The sequence below is a fragment of the Lagenorhynchus albirostris genome, chromosome 14 (assembly GCF_949774975.1).
Source record: "Lagenorhynchus albirostris chromosome 14, mLagAlb1.1, whole genome shotgun sequence".
Classification (NCBI taxonomy): Eukaryota; Metazoa; Chordata; class Mammalia; order Artiodactyla; family Delphinidae; genus Lagenorhynchus; species Lagenorhynchus albirostris.
The window spans coordinates 81,681,172-81,700,669 of record NC_083108.1 but is presented as its reverse complement, the minus strand read 5'-3'; the positions used below and the strand labels follow the sequence as shown (position 1 = coordinate 81,700,669).

At 62.5% G+C, this 19,498-nt stretch overlaps 1 protein-coding gene and 1 long non-coding RNA gene across 11 annotated transcripts in view; one reads left to right on the top strand and one right to left on the bottom strand.

The window, feature by feature from the left end:
* The window catches only part of PITPNM2 (phosphatidylinositol transfer protein membrane associated 2), a 144,967-nt gene extending 125,888 nt beyond the window's left edge, over positions 1-19,079 (top strand). For 4 of the 9 annotated variants that reach the window (XM_060170800.1, XM_060170804.1, XM_060170802.1 and 1 more), the window contains 18 exons: positions 102-197; positions 2,275-2,400; positions 2,540-2,610; positions 5,778-6,025; positions 6,473-6,662; positions 6,801-6,920; positions 7,496-7,701; positions 8,209-8,387; positions 9,748-9,918; positions 11,806-11,970; positions 13,655-13,803; positions 14,152-14,268; positions 14,593-14,709; positions 14,830-14,978; positions 15,073-15,222; positions 15,606-15,789; positions 15,868-15,996; positions 16,088-19,079. In XM_060170800.1, the coding sequence (XP_060026783.1) occupies positions 102-197; positions 2,275-2,400; positions 2,540-2,610; positions 5,778-6,025; positions 6,473-6,662; positions 6,801-6,920; positions 7,496-7,701; positions 8,209-8,387; positions 9,748-9,918; positions 11,806-11,970; positions 13,655-13,803; positions 14,152-14,268; positions 14,593-14,709; positions 14,830-14,978; positions 15,073-15,222; positions 15,606-15,789; positions 15,868-15,996; positions 16,088-16,411 (2,891 nt within the window). In that variant the 3' untranslated portion in view covers positions 16,412-19,079. Of the gene's footprint in view, positions 1-101; positions 198-2,274; positions 2,401-2,539; positions 2,611-5,777; positions 6,026-6,472; positions 6,663-6,800; positions 6,921-7,495; positions 7,702-8,208; positions 8,388-9,747; positions 9,919-11,805; positions 11,971-13,654; positions 13,804-14,151; positions 14,269-14,592; positions 14,712-14,829; positions 15,028-15,072; positions 15,223-15,605; positions 15,790-15,867; positions 15,997-16,087 lie in introns of those variants that run through there. The other 5 variants (XM_060170803.1, XM_060170801.1, XR_009544390.1 and 2 more) reach the window with 4 other exon arrangements.
* Positions 9,190-18,869, bottom strand: LOC132532379 (uncharacterized). 2 transcript variants are annotated; one of them, XR_009544392.1, is made up of 3 exons: positions 11,776-12,263; positions 11,066-11,176; positions 9,190-9,465 (listed from the first exon to the last, which is right to left on the bottom strand). It is a non-coding gene; the product is annotated as an uncharacterized LOC132532379 (long non-coding RNA). The 2 variants fall into 2 exon arrangements; XR_009544393.1 differs by lacking the exon at positions 9,190-9,465 and adding an exon at positions 13,141-18,869 and having other exon boundaries at positions 10,459-11,176; positions 11,776-12,215.
* Positions 19,080-19,498: the final 419 nt, after the last annotated feature.

Sequence of the window (19,498 nt, the reverse complement as noted above, 5' to 3'; positions counted from 1 at the left end):
AGCCCTCCTGGCCCTACTCCAGCATCATCGCACCTGCCCGCCTCCGCCCGTTTATCCCAGTGCTGCTGGGTGGTCGGTCAGTCTGGGGTTTTGCCTTCCAGCGAGTCCTTCCCGCCACAGCATCTCGGAGTGGAGGATGCAGAGTATCGCCCGGGACTCAGACGAGAGCTCGGATGATGAGTTCTTTGATGCTTACGGTAGGCGGGCACCCTGGAGCACACGGGCCTTCCCAAGAGGGGGAGGGGAGGGGGTCTGAGAGAGCTGCAGGGGATGCAAGTCAAGGTGGGGATTACCTGTGAAAAGTTCTGGCTGAACAGCAGCACGTGGGGGCAGGGGCAGGATGAGATGAAGCCACCAGGAGTCTGGGGTCTCACACTCACCTTAACCTGGTATCAATGTGCACAGGGTCTGGCAGGTTGGGACTGTTCTTTCGAACCCCCCCACAATGGATTTAAAATCAGACGGTGACATTTTTTCCATATGTGAATTTATTCCCAAAGGGAATTCCCTGGCGGTCCAGGGATTAGGACTCGGTGCTCTCACTGCCATGGCCCTGGGTTCAATCCCTGGTCAGGGAACTAAGGTCCCGCAAGCCATGCGGTGTGGCCAAAATAATAATAATAATAATTCCCTAAGAAGCTTTACAAAAGCATAACTTCTTCTCATCTTCTAATGTTTGTAATTACTGTCTTTTCATGATTAAATTAACACACACCTAATGTAGAAACCTTAGAAAATACAAACAAGTAGAAAATACATGAAGTACCCTTTTTCCCGCGAATCCCAGAATAAGCACAGCAAACAGCTGGATAAATCACCCACCTGTGCTGGGGAGATGCACCTACCAAACGTCCTCGCTTCGTACCTTGCCTTTCCTCTTGAGGAAGTAAGGGGGCCAGCAGGCAGGTACAGGGAGACAGGTTTGCAGTTTATAAGGCGGGACGCACTCAGAAAGGGACAGGGACTTGCCCACAGGCACACAGCAGGACAGAGGCAGATGTGGCCCTGGGGTGGGGACCCGGAAAGGGAGGCAGGTGGTTCCTGAGGCAGCCTCTGCACCTGGGGCCTCCCTGAGGTTAGAGAGGGTGTTTGGGGCATCCCATACTCCCACTGCCCTCCAGCCAGGCCAAGAGGCTGAGCCCCCCCTGGCTCTGTGTCCCTGATACGAGGCAAAGACACATCTAATGTAGAAACTTTAGAAAAAGCTGGAAAAGAGAAGAGACAGCAGAGCAGGAGATGCCAGAGCCGCAGTGTCCTGGGGAAACTGTCCCAGTGACCCACAGAGGAGGGACCAGCCACGGCAGAGCCCAGATAGCTGCTTCCTACCCAGCAGTCATGGGTGAAAGTTCTCAGAAAAGCAGAAAAAAAAAAAAGTCATGGATGGAACTGTTCATAGCAGCACTTCTCACTAAGCTGTCGTTTTGTGGACATTGAAAACAGTCAGGAACATCATGGAGAAACAAGACGTGGTCCGTCCATACGATGGAATATGACTCGAGCACGAAAACGGATGAGGCACTGACACGTGGCTGAAACTTAGAAACACCATGGGAAGTAGAAGAAGCCAGACAAAAGACCACATACTGGGGCTTCCCTGATGGCGTGGTGGTTGGGAGTCCGCCTGCCGATGCAGGGGACGCGGGTTCATGCCCCGGTCCGGGAAGATCCAACATGCCGCGGAGCGGCTGGGCCCGTGAGCCATGGCCGCTGAGCCTGCGCGTCCGGAGCCTGTGCTCCGCAACGGGAGAGGCCACAACAGTGAGAGGCCCGCGTACCACAAAAAAAAAAAAAAAAAAAGACCACATACTGTATGATCCCATGTATGGGAAATGTCCAGAACTGGCAAATCCATAAGGACAGAAAGTCAACGGGTGGTTGCCAGGGTCTGGGAGGGGCGGGGGATGAGGCGTGACTGCTAATGGGGACAGGTTTCCATCGGGGCAGATGGAGAAGTTCTGGAACCAGATAGAGCTCGTGGTTGCACAGCATTGCGAATGGACCAAATGCTACTTGAAAATGGTTAAAATGGCGAATTTTATGTTAAGTGAAAGTTACCACAATTTTTTGAAAAACATCAGGCAGAAGCCCCGTGAGTATGTGGCCGTGTGTCCGTCCTGTTAAGGAAGGGAGAGCATAGAACCAAGTGGGGAGGGCCACACGGGCCAGAGAAGCATGGGAGCCCCCAGAGCGACCACTCTTAGGCCTCCCAGCGCCCCCCTCCCCTGACTCCCTGCCCTTGATCAGGGTGCTGAAGCCCCTCTCTCTTCTCCCCAGAGGACCTGTCCGATTCAGAGGAAATGTTCCCCAAGGACATCACCAAGTGGAACTCCAATGACCTCATGGACAAAATCGAAAGCCCTGAGCCAGAGGACACGCAGGGTAACCAGCTGGGGGCTGCAGGCTACAGCCTCCTAAGGAGGAGCACCGAAGCACCCAGGGGGGTTGGGGGGACACCTCGGGCCCTGCTTGTCACGGTCACAGCCTCTGTCCGCTGGGCCTGCCCCTTTACTCACACCCACCCACCGCTTCTGTGTTGCAGACGGTCTGTACCGCCAGAGCGCCCCCGAGTTCAGGGTGGCCTCCAGTGTGGAGCAGCTGAACATCATCGAGGTGGGTGCCAAGGTGGAGAGGGCCAGGGCTGCAGCAGGGGGGGCAGGGCGTAAAGGACCAGTCCCGCGGGGGAGACCATGGAGGCAGAGCTTGGCTCCCACAGCATCATGTCCACACTGTCCTGGGCACCACTGGAGAGAGGCCTGGGGCCCAGCCCCTCTGATGCCCCTGAGAGCCAGTAGGGACGGCAGACAGCTCCCCCGAGGAAGGCCTTGACCCCGCTCCTCCCTTGGAAAGCAGAATGAGAAACTTGTAAATTCCAGATCTTCACCTTGTGCTCAGCTTGTCTGAAGTCCCTGAAGGAAAAAAGATAGAAGGGGAGGAAGCGAAAGTCATCTAGGCAGAAGTGATGTGGCCGCCCCGCCGGGGGTGGGAAGAGGCTAATTGTCCAATCAAACTGTCTTGGTAGAGCGCTTGTGTCCGCTTCGGGGGTTCTTTGCATGGAGCTCACGCCCCTTCTCCTCCTCCACCTGTGGGCGGTCAGAGCTGTTTGCAGTGGGGCAGGAGCCGGGGCAGAGTGGGGCTGTCACACACTGCGGTCACCTCACTGCTCTGGCCTCTAGCTGCCCGAGGTGGAGACGCCACCTCTGGGGACTCAGGACCCGTGGGGAGTTTGGACCGCGGAGGGGGTGCATCCGCACCGCCCTCCTCCTCTTGGGGTTCTCTTTGAGGTCTGAGGTCGAAGCAGGCTTTTCTAGAAGGGTAACTGGAACGAGGGGAATTGATTCCCAGTTGCCGGTTAATGGCGATAAAGCAAACGGAGCCCCCTCCTTGCCTTCGGCGCACACAGCTCTGACGGCCCCCCAGGAGGGGCAGAAGGGGCCTCGGGCTCTGGATCTTCCTGGGGATGTGCATTTGGACCCAGCACTGGTTCTGGGACACCGCCATCCAGAGTCAGATCCCTTTGCTGGCAACGGTCCCCAAACCGGAGCCTCTTCTCCCAGGCTCGAGGAAGGAGGACGGCTTTACCTAGTCACTGCTGGAGACCCCTGGCTCTCCAGAGTGGGCTCCCAGGCCCCGCCTCCCAATGGCTCTGTTCCCACTGGGGTTCGAGTCTCAGGCAGGGTGTGCCCCTGTAGAAAGCAGTTTGAATGGGAGGAAAGCTGTGTCTCGGACCGGCCTCCTGGGTCCCTGAAGAGTCCCCAGCCTCCAGCGCTGGGTCCCAGCAGCCCGGCACAGGCAGGATTCTCTCAGCCCTGCACTGCCCAGCCCTGCCCGCCCCAGGTGACTAGGGGCCACGTCTGGGTGACAGGGAGGGTGCTGTAAGACGCGCCTTCCATGAGCCTCTCGCCTGGCTGTGTTGATCAGTCTTTGGGACCATCTGGTGCTTCTATCCTGGCCTGTGCTCTGGGCAGCCAGTGACCACACCCTGCCTTGGGCCGTGAGTTCATTCCTGCCCAGGCCCTGTGGCCCGCAACCGGCCGATGACCAGCCCCCTCTTGGGGACTGAGGCAGCCCAGCCTTGCCTCCATCCCAGGCCCAGTACCACCTACCAGCCTTCCTCCCGCCCAAAGCCCTCTGCTGCTCAGAGGCTCCCAGCCCAGCCCGACCCGTTCCCGGTGGGCTCGCCAGTCCCTGGGTTCAGTGCCCAGTTCAGGGCCAGCTGACCCCCCATGGCCCCTCCAGATGGCTTCAGCCCCTTGTTCTGCTCCTGAGTTCCGTAGGGACAGGCCCCTCTCTTCAGCTCCCTTCCCCGCCCCCCTCAGCCCCTGACATAATATGGGCAAGGCAGGTACTCACCTGTGGCTCTCTTGGGCCCTGGCCCTGGCCTCCCACACCAGAAGTCACACAGCAGAAGCCAGGGATGGGGAGAGGCCCCTGGGGATGGGGCTACAGCCTAGGGTAGCAGAAGAGCACTGAGCTGGTGGCAGGAGCTCTGGGTTCCGGTCCAGCTTGGTACTGATGCGCTGTGTGATATTAGACAAGTCCCTTGTCGTCTCTGGGCCACCTCGTCTCTAGATAGAACAGTTCCATTCCCATGGTGGATGTGTGTAAGTCTCACTTGGACTTCATAAGCAGGGCTGACTCCTCACAAATGAGGGGGGTTCAGATAGACACACCTGCATTGCCCTCCCCACTCTAAGATGCTGGGGTTATGCCACCTCTGGGACATCTCTGCTCTTGAGGACCTTGGTCTTAGAGGCTGGGAATGGCAGGGCCTGGGGGCCATGGGCCTGGGGCAGCGGGGGAGGGCCCATGTAGATGGAGGGAGAGCTCAGAGCTGCTGGCTGAGCGGCCAAGCTGAATCTGAATCCCTGACCCCCGCCACCCCTCTTTTTCTTTCTTTTTTTTTCTTTAATTGCTTGCCTCAGAATTTTTTTGGTTTGGATTGGTTTGGTTTGGTTTGGTTTTTGGCTGCATTGGGTCTTCGGTGTGGTGCACAGGCTTCTCTCTAGTTGTGGCGCGGGCTTAGTTGCCCCGCAGCATGTGGGATCTTAGTTCCCCAACCAGGGATCGAACCTGCATCCCCTGCATTGGAAGGTGGATTCTCAACCACTGCGCCACCAGGGAAGTCCCCCCCAGCCCCTCTTAAGAGAGCCTGTGAGGGCTTCCCTGGTGGTGCAGTGGTTAAGAATCCGCCTGCCAATGCAGGGGACACGGGTTCGAGCCCTGGGTGGGGAAGATCCCACATGCCGCGGGGCAACGAAGCCTGCGTGCATAGCCCCTGCTTGCGGCAACCAGAGAAAAACCTGCGCACAGCAATGAAGACCCAGCACAGCCAAAAGTAAATAAATAAAATAAAATAAATTTTTAAAAAAAGAGAGAGAGCCTGTGACAGACCGACATCTGGACACGGACACACGGAGGGCAGGCAGGCCCCAAAGGCCCGCACGGAGCTGAGCCTCTGCCTGCCCCCCAAGGCTGGAAGCCCAGAAGCCCCTGCCTGGGCCCGCAGATGGGAGGTGGAGTTGTGCTTCGGAAGGAAGAGACCCTCTCCCTCCCTGTCCTCTGTGCCCCGTCAGGCCGGCAGGGAGCAGGGCTGAACACAGAGGGGAGGGGAAGAAGCAGCTGGGCCTCCCCGGGGGAGGGGCACCAGGCCCTGGAGCAGAGGAACTGAGACGGGGTCTCAGAGGGAGTGACTGGGCCGCCACAAGCGTCCCCCCAGCAGGACAGAAGCTTCGGCCAGGAGCCGAGTCCCCAGGGAGCTCACCCCCCCACCCGCACAGGACGAGGTCAGCCCGCCGCTGGCCGTGCCGCCCTCCAAGATCCACGTGTTGCTGCTGCTGCTGCACGGAGGCACCATCCTGGACACGGGCGCCGGGGACCCCGGCTCCAAGCAGGGCGACACCAACACCATCGCCACCGTGTTCGACACCGTCATGCGCGTGCACTACCCCAGCGCCCTGGGCCACCTGGCCATCCGCCTGGTGCCCTGCCCGCCCATCTGCTCCGCTGCCTTCGCCCTCGTCTCCGAGTGAGTGCCCTGGCTCGCTGCCACCTGCCCCTCCCCTGGCCCTGAGGGTCAGGAGACACCCCCCCCACCCCAGCCGCAGTACTGGGACCACAGTACTGGGACCACAGTGCCGACATCCAAACCCGCCGTCTAGCCTATTCTGCCGGGAGGCGGCACAACCTACACAGATGGCTGAGCCTAGAGTCCTGGAGGGGCCGGGGCCCAGAGCTGAGCCTGTTTCTGCATCTGTAATGTGGGGATGCTGACCTGCCTCTGACATACTGGCCTTACTCCCCGGCCCTGTTCCCCATGCCTGGCCTGAAAGCATCCCCACGAGGTTTGCCAAGTCAGGGCTGAGGCTCTCAGGGTGTCAGGCAGCTCCTGCTCTGATGCTCGGGTCAGGGAAGAGGGGCCCGCTGGGCTGAGCTGAGGCCACCTGCTCTCTCCTGACCGGTCTCCCGCCCCCAGCCTCAGCCCCTACAGCCACGACGAAGGCTGTCTGTCCAGCAGCCAGGACCACATCCCCTTGGCCGCCCTGCCCCTGCTGGCAACCTCTTCGCCCCACTACCAGGAGGCCGTTGCCACAGTGATCCAGCGGGCCAACCTCGCCTACGGGGACTTCATCAAGTCCCAGGAGGGCGTGACCTTCAACGGGCAGGTGAGTTGTGGGGTGGGGGAAGGGAAGACAGAAACCCTGCAGGGTGGGCTGGCCTGGTCCTCCAGGCCAGGGCTCTCCCCAGCCAGCCCTCCGACAAGCAGGGCAGGCTCTCAGGCCCCCGAGCCTCTCCCCCTCCAGGTCTGCCTGATCGGGGACTGCGTTGGGGGCATCCTGGCGTTCGATGCCTTATGCTGCAGCAGCCAGACGGTGTCTGAGAGTCAGAGCAGCAGCCGGCGGGGCAGTGTGGCCAGTGTGCAGGTACTAGCTTCCCCCAGCCCCCCGGAGGGGGGGCACTCCAGGTTGAGGAGTGTCACCCTCTGGCTCCAAACGTCCCAGAGGCCTGCGGAAAAAGGGAAGGGCAGAGGTTGCTAACGCAGGTGCCCAAAGGCAGGGGGTGGATGCGTGGGACAGGTGGACAGCTGCAGCGCGGCTCAGCCTAGGAGCACGGCAGCTTCAGCAGGCGGTGAAGCAGGGTCTGCACTGTGGGGAGCAGGCTCTGGTCCTGGGGGGTGGATCCTCTGAGGTTCCCAGTAGGAGAGAGCACCCAAGGTCCCTCTGCTGCAGACTAGCAAATGGCCTGGCAGGCCGGGCGAGGCAGCGGGATCAGTGGGAGATCAGCAAGGCCCACGTGGGCAGGCCAGGCCAGGAGTGAAGGCTGGGGGGGACCGTGGGGCACAGAGGGACAGGGCTTTTCCCTCCCTGGCTTGGGTGAGAGGCCGCTGAGCCGTGGCCAGTGGGCCTGGAGTCAGGAGGGCAGACACGGCTTCCAGGACACTGAAGAGGGGGCCAGGCCAGTGGCCACCGGGCAGTGAGCCTGCATGGGGCCGTTTCAGGACACTGACCTGCTGTCCCCGGGCACGACGGTCAATGCGGCACATGGCGGCACCCTGGAGAGCAGCCGGCACCTGAGCCGCAGCAACATCGACATCCCCCGGAGCAACGGCGCTGAGGACCCCAAACAGCAGCTGCCCCGCAAGAGGAGTGACTCGTCCACCTACGAGCTGGACACCATCCAGCAGCACCAGGCCTTCCTGTCCAGGTGGGTAGTGAGGCCCGCCGCCAGGTGAGGTCGGGGACTCTAAGACAGAGGGACGGCTCAGAAGTGAGAACATGGATAAGAGGGTGCTGGAGGCCCCCCGGCCCTTGTCCTGCGATCCCCAGACTGGGCCACGGCCCTTCAGCCGGGAGAAGGTGCTTGTTGGGTACGGCTGTGGTCTTGTACATGCCTTGGGCCATCTTGAGTCAGAGGGAACAGATTGACCAGGGCTGGAAGTGGGGATGGCAGAATCAGGGAGCAGAACTGACCAGGGGCAGCGTGATCCTGGTCAGGGCTGTCCCAAAGGCGGTGGGCTCCCTAGAGAGGTTGGGACCTGCTGTCACCGGAGGTGTCCCAGCAGGTGCTGGACAGCTGCACTCACAGGACCACACAGGGGCCAAGCCTCGTTTGGGCCTGATGACCCCTGAGGAGCCTATTTCAGGAGGCTAAGGACAGGCCAGCCCCGAGAAGGGCTGTGGTGTGACCTCATTCGTCCCCTGGCATCTGCAGCCTCCACGCCAGCGTGCTGAGGAATGAACCCAGCTCCCGCCACTCAAGCAGCTCCACCATGCTGGACGGCGCAGGGGCCATGGGCAAGTTCGACTTCGAGATCGCTGACCTCTTCCTCTTCGGGTGCCCGCTGGGGCTGGTCCTGGCCTTGAGGAAGACCGTCATCCCCTCCCTGGATGGTGAGAGTCCCTGCAGGGGAGGAGTGAGGCGGGGGGGTGGGGGAGGTGGGCATGAGCTGGGCAGAGGGTCTCAGTGGACCCCTGTCATGAGGCCATGGCCACCTCCCAGGCCCCTTCCTCCTCTTTTCTGCACCCCCCACCAAGGACCCATTGCTCTCCTTTGCTCCAGCTTCAGCAGCTCAGTCCCTGGCCCCATTTCCCAGCACGCTGTTTCGTTTAATCTCCAAGGCACCTCTGGGAGCTGAGGTCCAGAGATGGAAGGGGCTGCCCCAGGATCAGATGGGGCCAGACCCAGTCTCCCAGGCCCAAGGTCTTCCCATAAGGAAGAGATGTGAAACCAGGCACCCCCAAAGTCTCCTCGATCGGGTGTCCTCCCAGCCCCAGAGGGACCACAGCCACGCTGCTCCAGGTTCCTCCTCATGGCTACACACACAGGGAGACAGAACCTGTGGGCTAAGCAGCCGTCAGAGCAGCAGTCCCTGCCCAGTGCCCCTGGGATCAACGAGTGTGGTCCAGGGAGAACTGCCATCCTACAGGAGCTGTGCAGGGGCCCCAGCGGGAAACAGGCTCAGAGAGGCAGGCGTAGACACTTGCCCAAGAGCAAGTAAACAGTGGCTTCGGTATGAGCGCACAGCTCAGAGACACTGATGTTAGGGCAACGTCACCTGTAAGGGTGAAAAACCAGAACCAACCTAAATGGGATGCGAGCCGGTTAAATCAATCGCGGCACAGCCATACAATGGAATACCCCGCCGCAGTTAAAAAGAATGGGGCGGAACTAGAGTGCTGATATGAAAGACTCCCATTTATTGTGTTAAATGAAAAAAAGCATAGATGATGTTCAAAAAGCATAGATTATGTTCCTATTTGTATATATTTTTTAAAGTGAGATATATGTTACTGATAGCTTATAATGACATTCACGTGATCTTCCCATCAACTATGAGATGTTCGAAAGCCCAGCCCCATCACACAGCCTAGAGACATTTCTAATAGCGGAGGATAGCTCTACCCGGCTCAGGCCGCGCATGCGCGTGAGCCTCCCAAAAGTTGCAGGTGGGGCGCCAGCCCCGGGGCTCTGGGGAGAAAGGAGACCCTCCGTTATACGTCTTTATCATATATATTTCTGTGCTTAAAAAGAAATTTTTTTAACCACCGTCATTATAACTTTTTCAATTAAAACAAATTTGGTTAACAAAGGGACAGTGGCCCAAACAGAATCCCAAATTTGATAGAGACACTTTCGGGTTTCTCTGTATCCCCAACCCCGTCCCGTTGCACTGCACCCAATCCCAGCCTGCTCTAGGCCCCGCCTCCTGAGGGCGGAGCTAGCTCCAGGCTCTGCGACTCCGCCCCCCAGTTTTCCAGCTGCGGCCTGCCTGCCAGCAAGTCTACAACCTCTTCCACCCCGCCGACCCGTCGGCCTCGCGCCTGGAGCCGCTGCTGGAGCGGCGATTCCACGCCCTGCCGCCTCTCAGCATCCCCCGCTACCAGCGCTACCCGCTGGGGGACGGCTGCTCGACGCTGCTGGGTGAGAGCCCCATGGGCCCCCGGCCTTCGGGGAGGGTGGGACGTGTCCCCTCTCCTTGGGTGCCCCAGACCGGGGCTGGCCCTGCCGTGCGGGGAGGGGCGTCCAGCACTGAACACCTTGGAAGCGGGTCACCTGGTATAGGTGCGGGTGCATTAGCCCCACCCACCCCAGGGAGGTAGACAGCCTCACAGGCCAGGGCCTCCCCCCACTCACTCCCCCCCCCGACACACACACACACACACACACACACACACACACACACACACACACACACACACACACACACACACACACACACACACACACACACACACACACACACACACACACAGAGCTAGGGACCTTGCTCCCCGCCCCACCACCCTGCCAAGGCAGACCTGAGGACCTGAGGGCCCCTGGCTGAGTCCCGGGCATTGTCCTGCCCTGACCCCGTGGCAGACAGCTCCGGAGCCTCCAGGTCACCTAGCCTGAAGCTGGGGTGCAGGAGCACGAGAGGGAGTTGCCCGTGACCCACTCTCGCCCCCCGGGAACGGCCCGTCCCACCTGCCCCCGTGTCCTAGTCCTGTCACGTCCTGGCTCTTGAGGAGCGGCACGTGTCTGTGTCACGTGCACACAAATGTCTATTCTTGTGTCCCCTCTTCTCTCCCCATATGCCTCCAGTCCAGACCGTGCAGAGAAGCCCCCAGCTGTTCCTGGAGGGCGGCCCCCTGGTCCCCCTCCCTCACAGGGATGGCTTCCTGGAGACCAGTACCCCGTTCTCACAGTCACCTGGCGAGACGGGCCCCACCCCAGCCCGAGCTCTGCTGAGTGTGTGTAACCCCCCTGCTCGTGGTGGCGTCTGCTTCACCGGCTGACCGCTGGTCCTCAGGGACCCCCGTGCCCTCCTTGACTACCCGGAATTTGTGGAACTGTGGTGGCGAGAAGCAGAGACCAGGCAGGACAGGCCCTGGGAGCAGGCTTGGTGCCCCCTCTCTGGACACTAGGCAGAGCAGGGAGGGGACCCAAAGCAGAGGAGGTGCATGAGCCCAGAGAGGGGAGCAGCTGCCTCAGGGTCACCCAGCACAGGTGTCAGTCCGAGGGTTCTCTCCCCTGTTTGTGAGGCTAGCAGCAGGAGTTGGGGTGAGGCCTCGAGCCCGCTGGGACCCACCTGACCCCCAGGAGAAGACTTCGGTCCTGGCGAGGGCTTGGATTCTCAAGGCCCCACTCCCTCTTCCTGAGGAGGTCCAGGCATCTCCTGCACCCCGTCTAGATGTGGGTCCTGTAACCGAGCCCCGTTCTCAGGCTGGACCCAGGTGAGCCTGGCTCGAGCCCTCAGCCCCTGCCTTTGTCCCCAGATGCCCATTCAGGGCTGGCTCGATGTGACCCGTGTGTGAGGCACGTGCAGGGGGTGTTGCCTCATTCTCAGTCCTCAGCGCTGGGCATCCCTGGGAAGCTGCCCCAGGCCCCTGTTGTTAGCGCCCCCAAAGCCAGCTGCCGCGGGCTGTGGGTCAGGCCAGGCCAGGCCGAGCCCCAGAGGCCAAGATGGCTGGACTGGAAGGGTGGCCGTGGCCAGTGTGGGGCATGAGCCCGGCCGCCTTGCCTCCCTGCCCACTGTGTCTGTATTGGTCCGTCTGCCCACCCCTGCCCCAGCGCTCCCTTCTCTCTGCCTCAGCTCTGGGCCCTGAGCAGGCTGGCCCTGGCATGCTCGGGCCCATCCTCTCTGCCAGCTGTGCTCAGACACCCCTGCTCCTCTGCAGCTGGACGTGTCGGTCTTGTCTGGCACGGCGGCCACTCCGGCTGCCCCAGCCCCGGCACATGCTGGACGCCCCCTCCCAGTGCTCGGGGGCTGGAGGGCCGGGCTGGGCGAGGCCTCCTTACCTGCGGTCTCTGGTCCCTGTCCACCTGCAGCAGATGCACTCCAGGCCCACAACGCGGTCTTCCAAGAGCACGCGGCCCCCTCCTCGCCCGGCACAGCCCCCACTGCCCGAGGTTTCCGCCGGGCCAGCGAGATCAGCATCGCCAGCCAGGTGTCGGGCATGGCTGAGAGCTACACGGCGTCCAGCATTGCCCAGAGTGAGTGCAGCAGTGCCGGGCCTGCCCTCCCCGCCACAGCAAGGGGGCTGTGCCCTGTCGCAGCCAGTCTCAATGGCGGCCACTGTGCCCGTCCCCCAGAGGACAGTTTGCAGCGTCTGGAGGCAACTGGGGTGGGCGCCACTGGCATCTGGTGGGTGGAGACCAGGTATGCTGCTCAACACTGTACGGTGCCCAGGACGGCCCCGCGGCGAAGAGTGATCCAGCCCCCGTGTCCATAGAGGACTCTGCAAGGAAGGAACGTTGAAAGGGGTGGCCCTGGGGCAGGGCATGGTGGGGGGGGCAGGTGCAGGTGGTGGGAGATGGGTGGTGCTGTCTCAGCTGGGGGTGGGTGGGTCTGGGAGGAGGGGTCCTAGCCCCAGGGGGGCAGGTGCTCCTTGAAGGAGAAAGCTGGGGGGCCCATTTCTGGAGAAGCTGCAGCGGTGGCCGAGGGGAGCCAGGGAGGCGAGGTCTCCTGGGCCAGCCCCTCCTGCTGCCCCAGGGGGCAGAGTCACCCACAGCCTCCTTCGCTCCTGCCCATCTCAGAAGCTTCTCAGCAGCTGGAAGCGGAGTCCGGGTCACCCCACACACACACTCCCCCGGGGCCAGCGGCCCCCTGCCATGTGACTGGCTCCCAGGCTGCCTGTCAGAGCAGGGCTCCGGGGCTAAGGCCGGCGTGGGTGTCCTCCTGGCCCGCGGGGGCAGTGGCGGCCCCAGCAGGGCTGAGCCTGTGCACCGCTTAGCCACAGCCCCAGCGTCAGGTGCCCGTCCCTGCTTGCCCTCCCCCACTACCGCCCACCGCCCTGGGCCAGCAGGCGAGCCCCAGCCTGGGGAGGGCCCCCGCCTCCCCAACTTGGACATCAGAGAAGGTCCCAGGCTTCACAGCCCTCCATGCACACACGTCGCCTTCTCTAACTGGGGTCACGCTCCGTTTCCAGGCACGCCTCACCCCCGGGCCCCGCTGAGGCCTAGCGGGGAGCTGGTGGCTTGGTCTGGGAGCACCCAGACTTCCAGGGAGGAAGCAGGAGCAGCGGGGGGTGGGGGGGTGGCGGCTGGATGGAGGCCGGGTGAGGGCTGGGGGTTGCTCGTCAGGCAGGCTGCAGGCGGAGAGCAGGGCCACCCCGAGCCTAACCAGGTGCACCTCCTGCAGTCACCCAGGAGGCTTTTGCAAACCTGGGCGGTCCCCGAGCCTGGAGGGGGAGCCGGCTTCACGCGCAGGCTCTGTAGACTGAAGGCCCTCACTTCACACCCTGCCTGCCAGGTGCTGAGGACAGCGGGCCTTGCCTTGGGGCCCAGGAATCGTGACTCCATCTCTGCAAAGCCTCGCACATCCTTGAGGCCTGCGGGGGCAGACAGGGGGTCCAGGAGAAGCCTGGAGAGGGCAGTGATAAGGCCCAAGGCGGGGAGTGGACAGGACCAGGGCCAGGGCGTCCTGCCTCCGGACTGGGCGTGTCCCCTCGCCCTGTATCTCCACATCCTCCCGGCTGAGCCGCAGTCCCCCACCTCCCCCTCCTCAGGCGCCCTGGCTGCTTGCTGCTCCCGTCGCCGAGCCTGGGAGAAGGAGACTTGCTTTGGCTGCAGCCCTTCTCTCTGGTCAGAGGAGGGTCTTGCCTTTGGGCTGCGCCCGGCCTGAGGGGCCAGGTGAGCCCCTGGGGCCCAGCCCAGTCACAGCCCCTCCTCTTGGCAGTTGCGGCGAAGTGGTGGGGTCAGAAGCGGATCGACTACGCCCTGTACTGCCCCGACGCCCTGACGGCCTTCCCCACCGTGGCCCTGCCCCACCTCTTCCACGCCAGCTACTGGGAGTCCACGGATGTGGTCTCCTTCCTGCTGAGACAGGTACCCAGGGTCCCGCTGCCGGGCACACCTGCACCTCTCAGGAGGCCCGACTGACACCGCTGCTGAGGTGGCCCCATTTCATAGATGAGGACGGTGGGGAGCCCCACTTTCTGGCCCCAGCAGATGCCACAGCCAGCAGGATGGAGGAAGCCGTGGGGATGTTGAGATGGGGTGAATGGATGTGCACCCTAACAGGCCAGAGAGCAGACTGCAGTGGGGTCAAATACTGCCCCCCGCCAAACCCTCCCATGGGTAGTGTGGCCCCTAGGGCCGCTGGCCTCTCCCCTCTAGAACAGGAAGCCCCAGGCTTGAGCCTGCCCCATGGCCTCCCTCTGTGTCCCCTCCCAGGTCATGAGGCACGACAACTCCAGCATCTTGGAACTGGACGGCAAGGAGGTCTCGGTGTTCACCCCGTCAAAGCCGAGAGAGAAGTGGCAGCGCAAGAGGACCCATGTGAAGCTGCGGGTGAGGGGTCCTCTGAGTGCCCAGGCCCCACAGCTGTCGTCCTAGTGAATCCGCGCGAGAAGACCCCATTTTACAGATGAGGAAACTGAGTCACAGAGAAGTGTGCTGTCTTACTTAATCGTCACAGTCTGGGGTTGGAGCTGTTACCCCATTTACAGACGGGGACCAGCGCCAAGGCCACGTAGCTCAGTGGCTGAGCTGGGTCATCGGGCTTTGCACCCGTACTCACGCCCCAGGCCCGTGGGAAGCTTGAGCTGAGCCCAGGAGGCCGCAGCCGCCCCTCCATCCCCAGCCCTGACCCAGCTTTGCTTCTCCTCCCCCCAGAACGTGACGGCCAATCACCGGATCAATGACGCGGTCGCCAACGAGGATGGCCCTCAGGTCCTGACAGGCCGGTTCATGTATGGGCCCCTGGACATGGTCACCCTGACCGGGGAGAAGGTAAAGACACAGGGAGCCCGCGGGAGCCCCCCACCTCGCCTCCCTCTGGCTGGGGGGTGGGAAGTGGGGGTGGGGAGGCCAAGGGCGCGGCCCAGCCACGACCAGCCCTCCCGGCTCCAGGTGGACGTGCACATCATGATGCAGCCGCCCTCGGGTGAGTGGCTGTACCTGGACACGCTGGTGACCAACAGCAGCGGGCGCGTCTCCTACACCATCCCCGAGACCCACCGCCTGGGCGTGGGTGTCTACCCCGTCAAGATGGTGGTCAGGTATGAGCTCCAAGGAGTGAGCAGGCCGGGTCAGCCTCGTTCGGGGGCGGGAGGAAGGAGCCCTGGTGGGTTCTGATGAGCTGCCCCCTCCCAGGGGAGACCACACGTTTGCCGACAGCTACATCACCGTGCTGCCCAAGGGCACGGAGTTCGTGGTCTTCAGCATCGACGGCTCCTTCGCCGCCAGCGTGTCCATCATGGGCAGCGACCCCAAAGTGCGGGCCGGGGCCGTGGACGTGGTGCGGTGAGCGCTCCGAGCAGCAGCGGGTGGGCTCGGAGGCAGGCAGCTCCACGGCCAGGCGGCGGGGGGCCCTGGGTGCCAGAGCTGGGACATGGGGCAGGGACCCCGCAGCTGGGTCACACCTCCCAGCTGTAACCTCTTGCTGTTGATGCCTCAGTTCCCTTACCTGGGGAGCGGGGCTGCTTCTAACAAGACCAGTTACACCTGCTGCAGGGGGCGGGGGTGGGGGCCGCGAGCACCGCGCTGCTGTCAGTCCGGCTGCTGCCGCCATTGTCGGCCCCTGACCCGAGAGGCGCTCTTTAGTGGCCCCCGTGGGGACTGGCTGGGCGGCCCAGGAGGGAGGACAGTGCATCCGTGGGACACCCAGGCCTGCCCCTCGCCCCCAGGCACTGGCAGGACCTGGGCTACCTCATCATCTATGTGACGGGCCGGCCTGACATGCAGAAGCAGCGGGTGGTGGCATGGCTGGCCCAGCACAACTTCCCTCACGGCGTGGTGTCCTTCTGTGACGGCCTGGTGCACGACCCGCTGAGGCACAAGGCCAACTTCCTGAAGCTGCTCATCTCTGAGGTGGGTCCCGGCTAGAAGGGAGTGGGGTGGGGACGGGCGGAAGGGCCGAGCCCGCGCCCACGCCCGTCTTACCCACAGCTGCACCTGCGCGTGCACGCGGCCTACGGCTCCACCAAGGACGTGGCGGTCTACAGCTCCATCAGCCTGTCCCCCATGCAGATCTACATCGTGGGCCGGCCCACCAAGAAGCTGCAGCAGCAGTGCCAGGTGAGCAGACGCGTCATGGCTGGCGGGCGGGCAGCCCCGGGAGCCCCGCCCCCTGACAGCCATGCTCCGCGTTGCCTTCCCTCCCCCGCAGTTCATCACCGATGGCTACGCGGCCCACCTGGCCCAGCTCAAGTATAACCACCGGGCTCGCCCGGCCCGCAACGCGGCCACCCGCATGGCGCTGCGCAAGGGCAGCTTCGGCCTGCCTGGCCAGGGCGACTTCCTGCGCTCCCGGAACCACCTGCTCCGCACCATCTCGGCCCAGCCCAGCGGGCCCGGCCACCGGCACGAGCGGACGCAGAGCCAAGCGGACAGCGAGCAGCGGGGACAACGTAGCATGAGCATGGCGGCCGGCTGCTGGGGCCGCGCCATGGCGGGCCGGCCTGAGCCGGGGACAGCTGCGGGCCCCAAGTAGGGCTCCGGGAGCAAGGCGCTGTGGTCTCCATGGTGCTAGGCCGGGGCGGCCCGCCCTGCCAGGAGGCCTGGCCTGGGCACGGACAGTCGGCTGGGGCCCAGCTTGTCCCAGGGCCCGGCGGAGGACACGGGGCCGTGCCACACACAGCCCTTCCAGCCCTGCCTCACGTGTTAGGGTCTGCGGGGTTGCAGCGTATCGTGGAAGCTGGCAGGACGACCAGCCCGAGGATGACGGAGGGACCAGGACCCCCCCCAGCGTGGACTGGCCGGGAAGGCACTCCCGGACGCTTGCCCTGCGTTGACCGCCTAGCATCCTGATGCCAGGTCTGGGCACCTCCCGTCCACTAGCTCGCCCCGACCCCCAAGTCCCCTCCCACTTGGTAGCAGCTCCAACGGGGGACAGCCTGCTTCTTGTTAACTCGAGTTACTCAACTGCTCGACCTCACTGGTTTTGCACTGAAGTTCGAGGGTGGAGACCCATCACCATCTCCTATGGCTACAGATCCGTTGATGTGCGTGAAAATTCAGCGTTTGCTGATCCAGGACCCGTCGCCACACAGAAGGCTCCAGGGCAGAGAATCCTTGTACAAGTAGGAGAGAAAGGCCATATGGTATTTTCTGCAGCTCCGCCTGGCCCATGGCAGCCCCGGACTCCCAACCCCTTCCAGCTGCCCCACCGGGAGCCCCGTCCAGCCAAGGGCCTGGCGTCATCTCAGCCTCAGGCACAGCCCAGGCCGCCAGGCCGGTGGCTCCTGAGAAGCCTCGCCTCGGGCCGTGGGGCCGGGACCAGCCGGGCTTACTTCTTCCGCTCCTCGCCAGCCGTCAGCCAAGGCCCCGCGCCTCGGCGCCCCCTTCCACGTTTCTACACCTTTCTACTTCTCCAATCTGATTTCTATGAGGTTTTTTTAAATGAGCAATCCTTGGCTGCTTCCTTTTCTTAACTCTTTCAGTACCAAACGCAGCCCCTCCACATGAAAACGCCCAGCACTGTGACGGAGTCCAGCCTGGTTCTGGGTCCCAGGGCCCTGTCCCCTGCCCAGGCAGCGGGGCGTGGGCTCCCTGCCTCGCTTGACCCCCGTTAATTCCACTGAATTTCTACTCTGGGGTGAGTGGGGCACACACGTAGGTTTTTTTAACGCCAATTCCGTTTCGATGCCGAATCCAAGAAGCCACAGCTCGCTTAGTTAGCTTCAGGGCAGGCAGCCAGGGCTTCACTTCCCACCTGGTAAGGACCGCGCTGTCCTGCACGCTGGGGCTGAGCGTCAGCCCTCCCTCCCCGGAACCGACGGCAATCTCAGCCGTGGCCTCAGCCCCGGCAGCCCCTCCGCTGCTGCTCTACCTGCTCTGAGACGGGGGAGCCTGCCAGGCCTCAGCCAGCCGTCCAGCGACCAGGCTCCTTCTATGCGAAGCTGCTGCCAACCTGGATACGGCCTCAGGGCCTCGTGGGCTGGGACGGGGAGGCGCGCAGATGGATGTTAACATTTTCCCGTGTGTAGATATGTACAGCCAAAGGGTCGTGTAAATGTTCTGCAAAAGTGGGTCTGTACAGAGTGAAAGCTATTTATTTTGTGCAGCGAAAAATGTCTGGAGGGATGGGACCTTCAGGGTTTATTCATATTTAAGATGTAGCTTTTTTGTTGTTGTTTCAGGCATTATGTATAAAGCGACGATTATTTTATGGACCAAGTTTTAATGTAACTGTTGCAGTGAAAGTGCAATATCTAACCCCTTGCTCCCAGCGGGAATCGCTTGGCCCGACAATCACAGCCCTGACGAGGGCCCCCCGTGGCCAGTGCCGCCTCCTGTCAGTCCCACCTCACCCCATCTCGCCTGTCGCCCGGTGAGCAGCCATCCACAGGAGCACCTGGAAGAGTCTCAGCCCGCCTGCAATAAAGGCCGGGAGGCCGCCTGGCCCCAGGAGGCCGGGTGGGCAGTGGGCTCGGCCTCTCCCAGCGGGCAGCTCCCCCACGGCTCCGAGCTCCCCGCCTGCCTGCCCAGCCGCCAGCCATGCCAAGGACAACAGCAATAGTCCCCGGGCCTCTCCCAGCGGCCCTCAGCCATAGATGGTGAGGTGGGCAGCCCAGCCTCCCTGGTGACGTCTGTCTTCTCTATCCAGGTCTGCTTCCTGGCCTACCTGAAGATTCCTTTCGGCACATTATCCTCTTAAGGAAGCACCAGTTTTTTCAGAAACTAAGAGAGGGAGGACAGAGTCCTTTAAAAATACCAAAAATGTTTACAGCATTGGGTGCTGAGCTGCAGGGCTCAGGCCCGACCAGTCGTAACCAAAGGGTGAAGCAGGCCTTGCTGACTGCCACCCCACCCCAGGCCTGTTAGAGTAGAAGCCTTAGTCCCACTCCCACCCCCAAGCCCCCAGGACTGAGCCTCAGCCCGCACCCCCCCCCAGATCCCCCCACCTGCCTTCTCTTTGATTTCTAAAGAGGGATTCAGCAGAGACCCCACGCCCCCTTCCTAGCTCAGTCTGAGCTACCTGCCCGCCCACCCGCCACGTCGCAGTCTTCACGTCTCAGCCCCCTGTCTGTCTGGACCGAATGTGAGTGGTGTCCTGACTTGCCCTCGCCCGCCCTTGCTGTCCCTGCTCCATCAGGCCTGAGTGTGCTCTGTGTACTGTGTCGTCGTCTGTTACACCAATTAAAGAAGCAGGAAGGCTTCCTTCTGGGTCTCAGTACTGCGCCGGCAACCAGAGCCCCGGGGTGGGGGGTGGGGTGCGGGGGCCGGGATGGGGGCCCAGCCTGTCCTGTGAGGGGAGAGGCTGTCCTTCCCAGTACACAGTGTCAGCTACGCTCACAGTAATACCAGTACACTCACGTGGGTCTTACCTATGCTGGGCCCCCTTGCAGCCCCTTCCAGCCCTTTCCCAGGCATGAACTCAGTTGGTCCTCATAGCAACCCAGCCAGGGAGCCTGTCAGCCTCTGCTTCACAGAGGACACAGCCAGTAAGCTGGGCCAGGATTCCTCCAGGGCCACCAGAATTCTCAACTGCATCGTCTGTGGCACAAGCAGCGAGGGCAGCAGCCTCCCTCCAAGCCTGAGGAAATCCAGTGTAAGAGCCAAGGGTCTGGGATGCAGC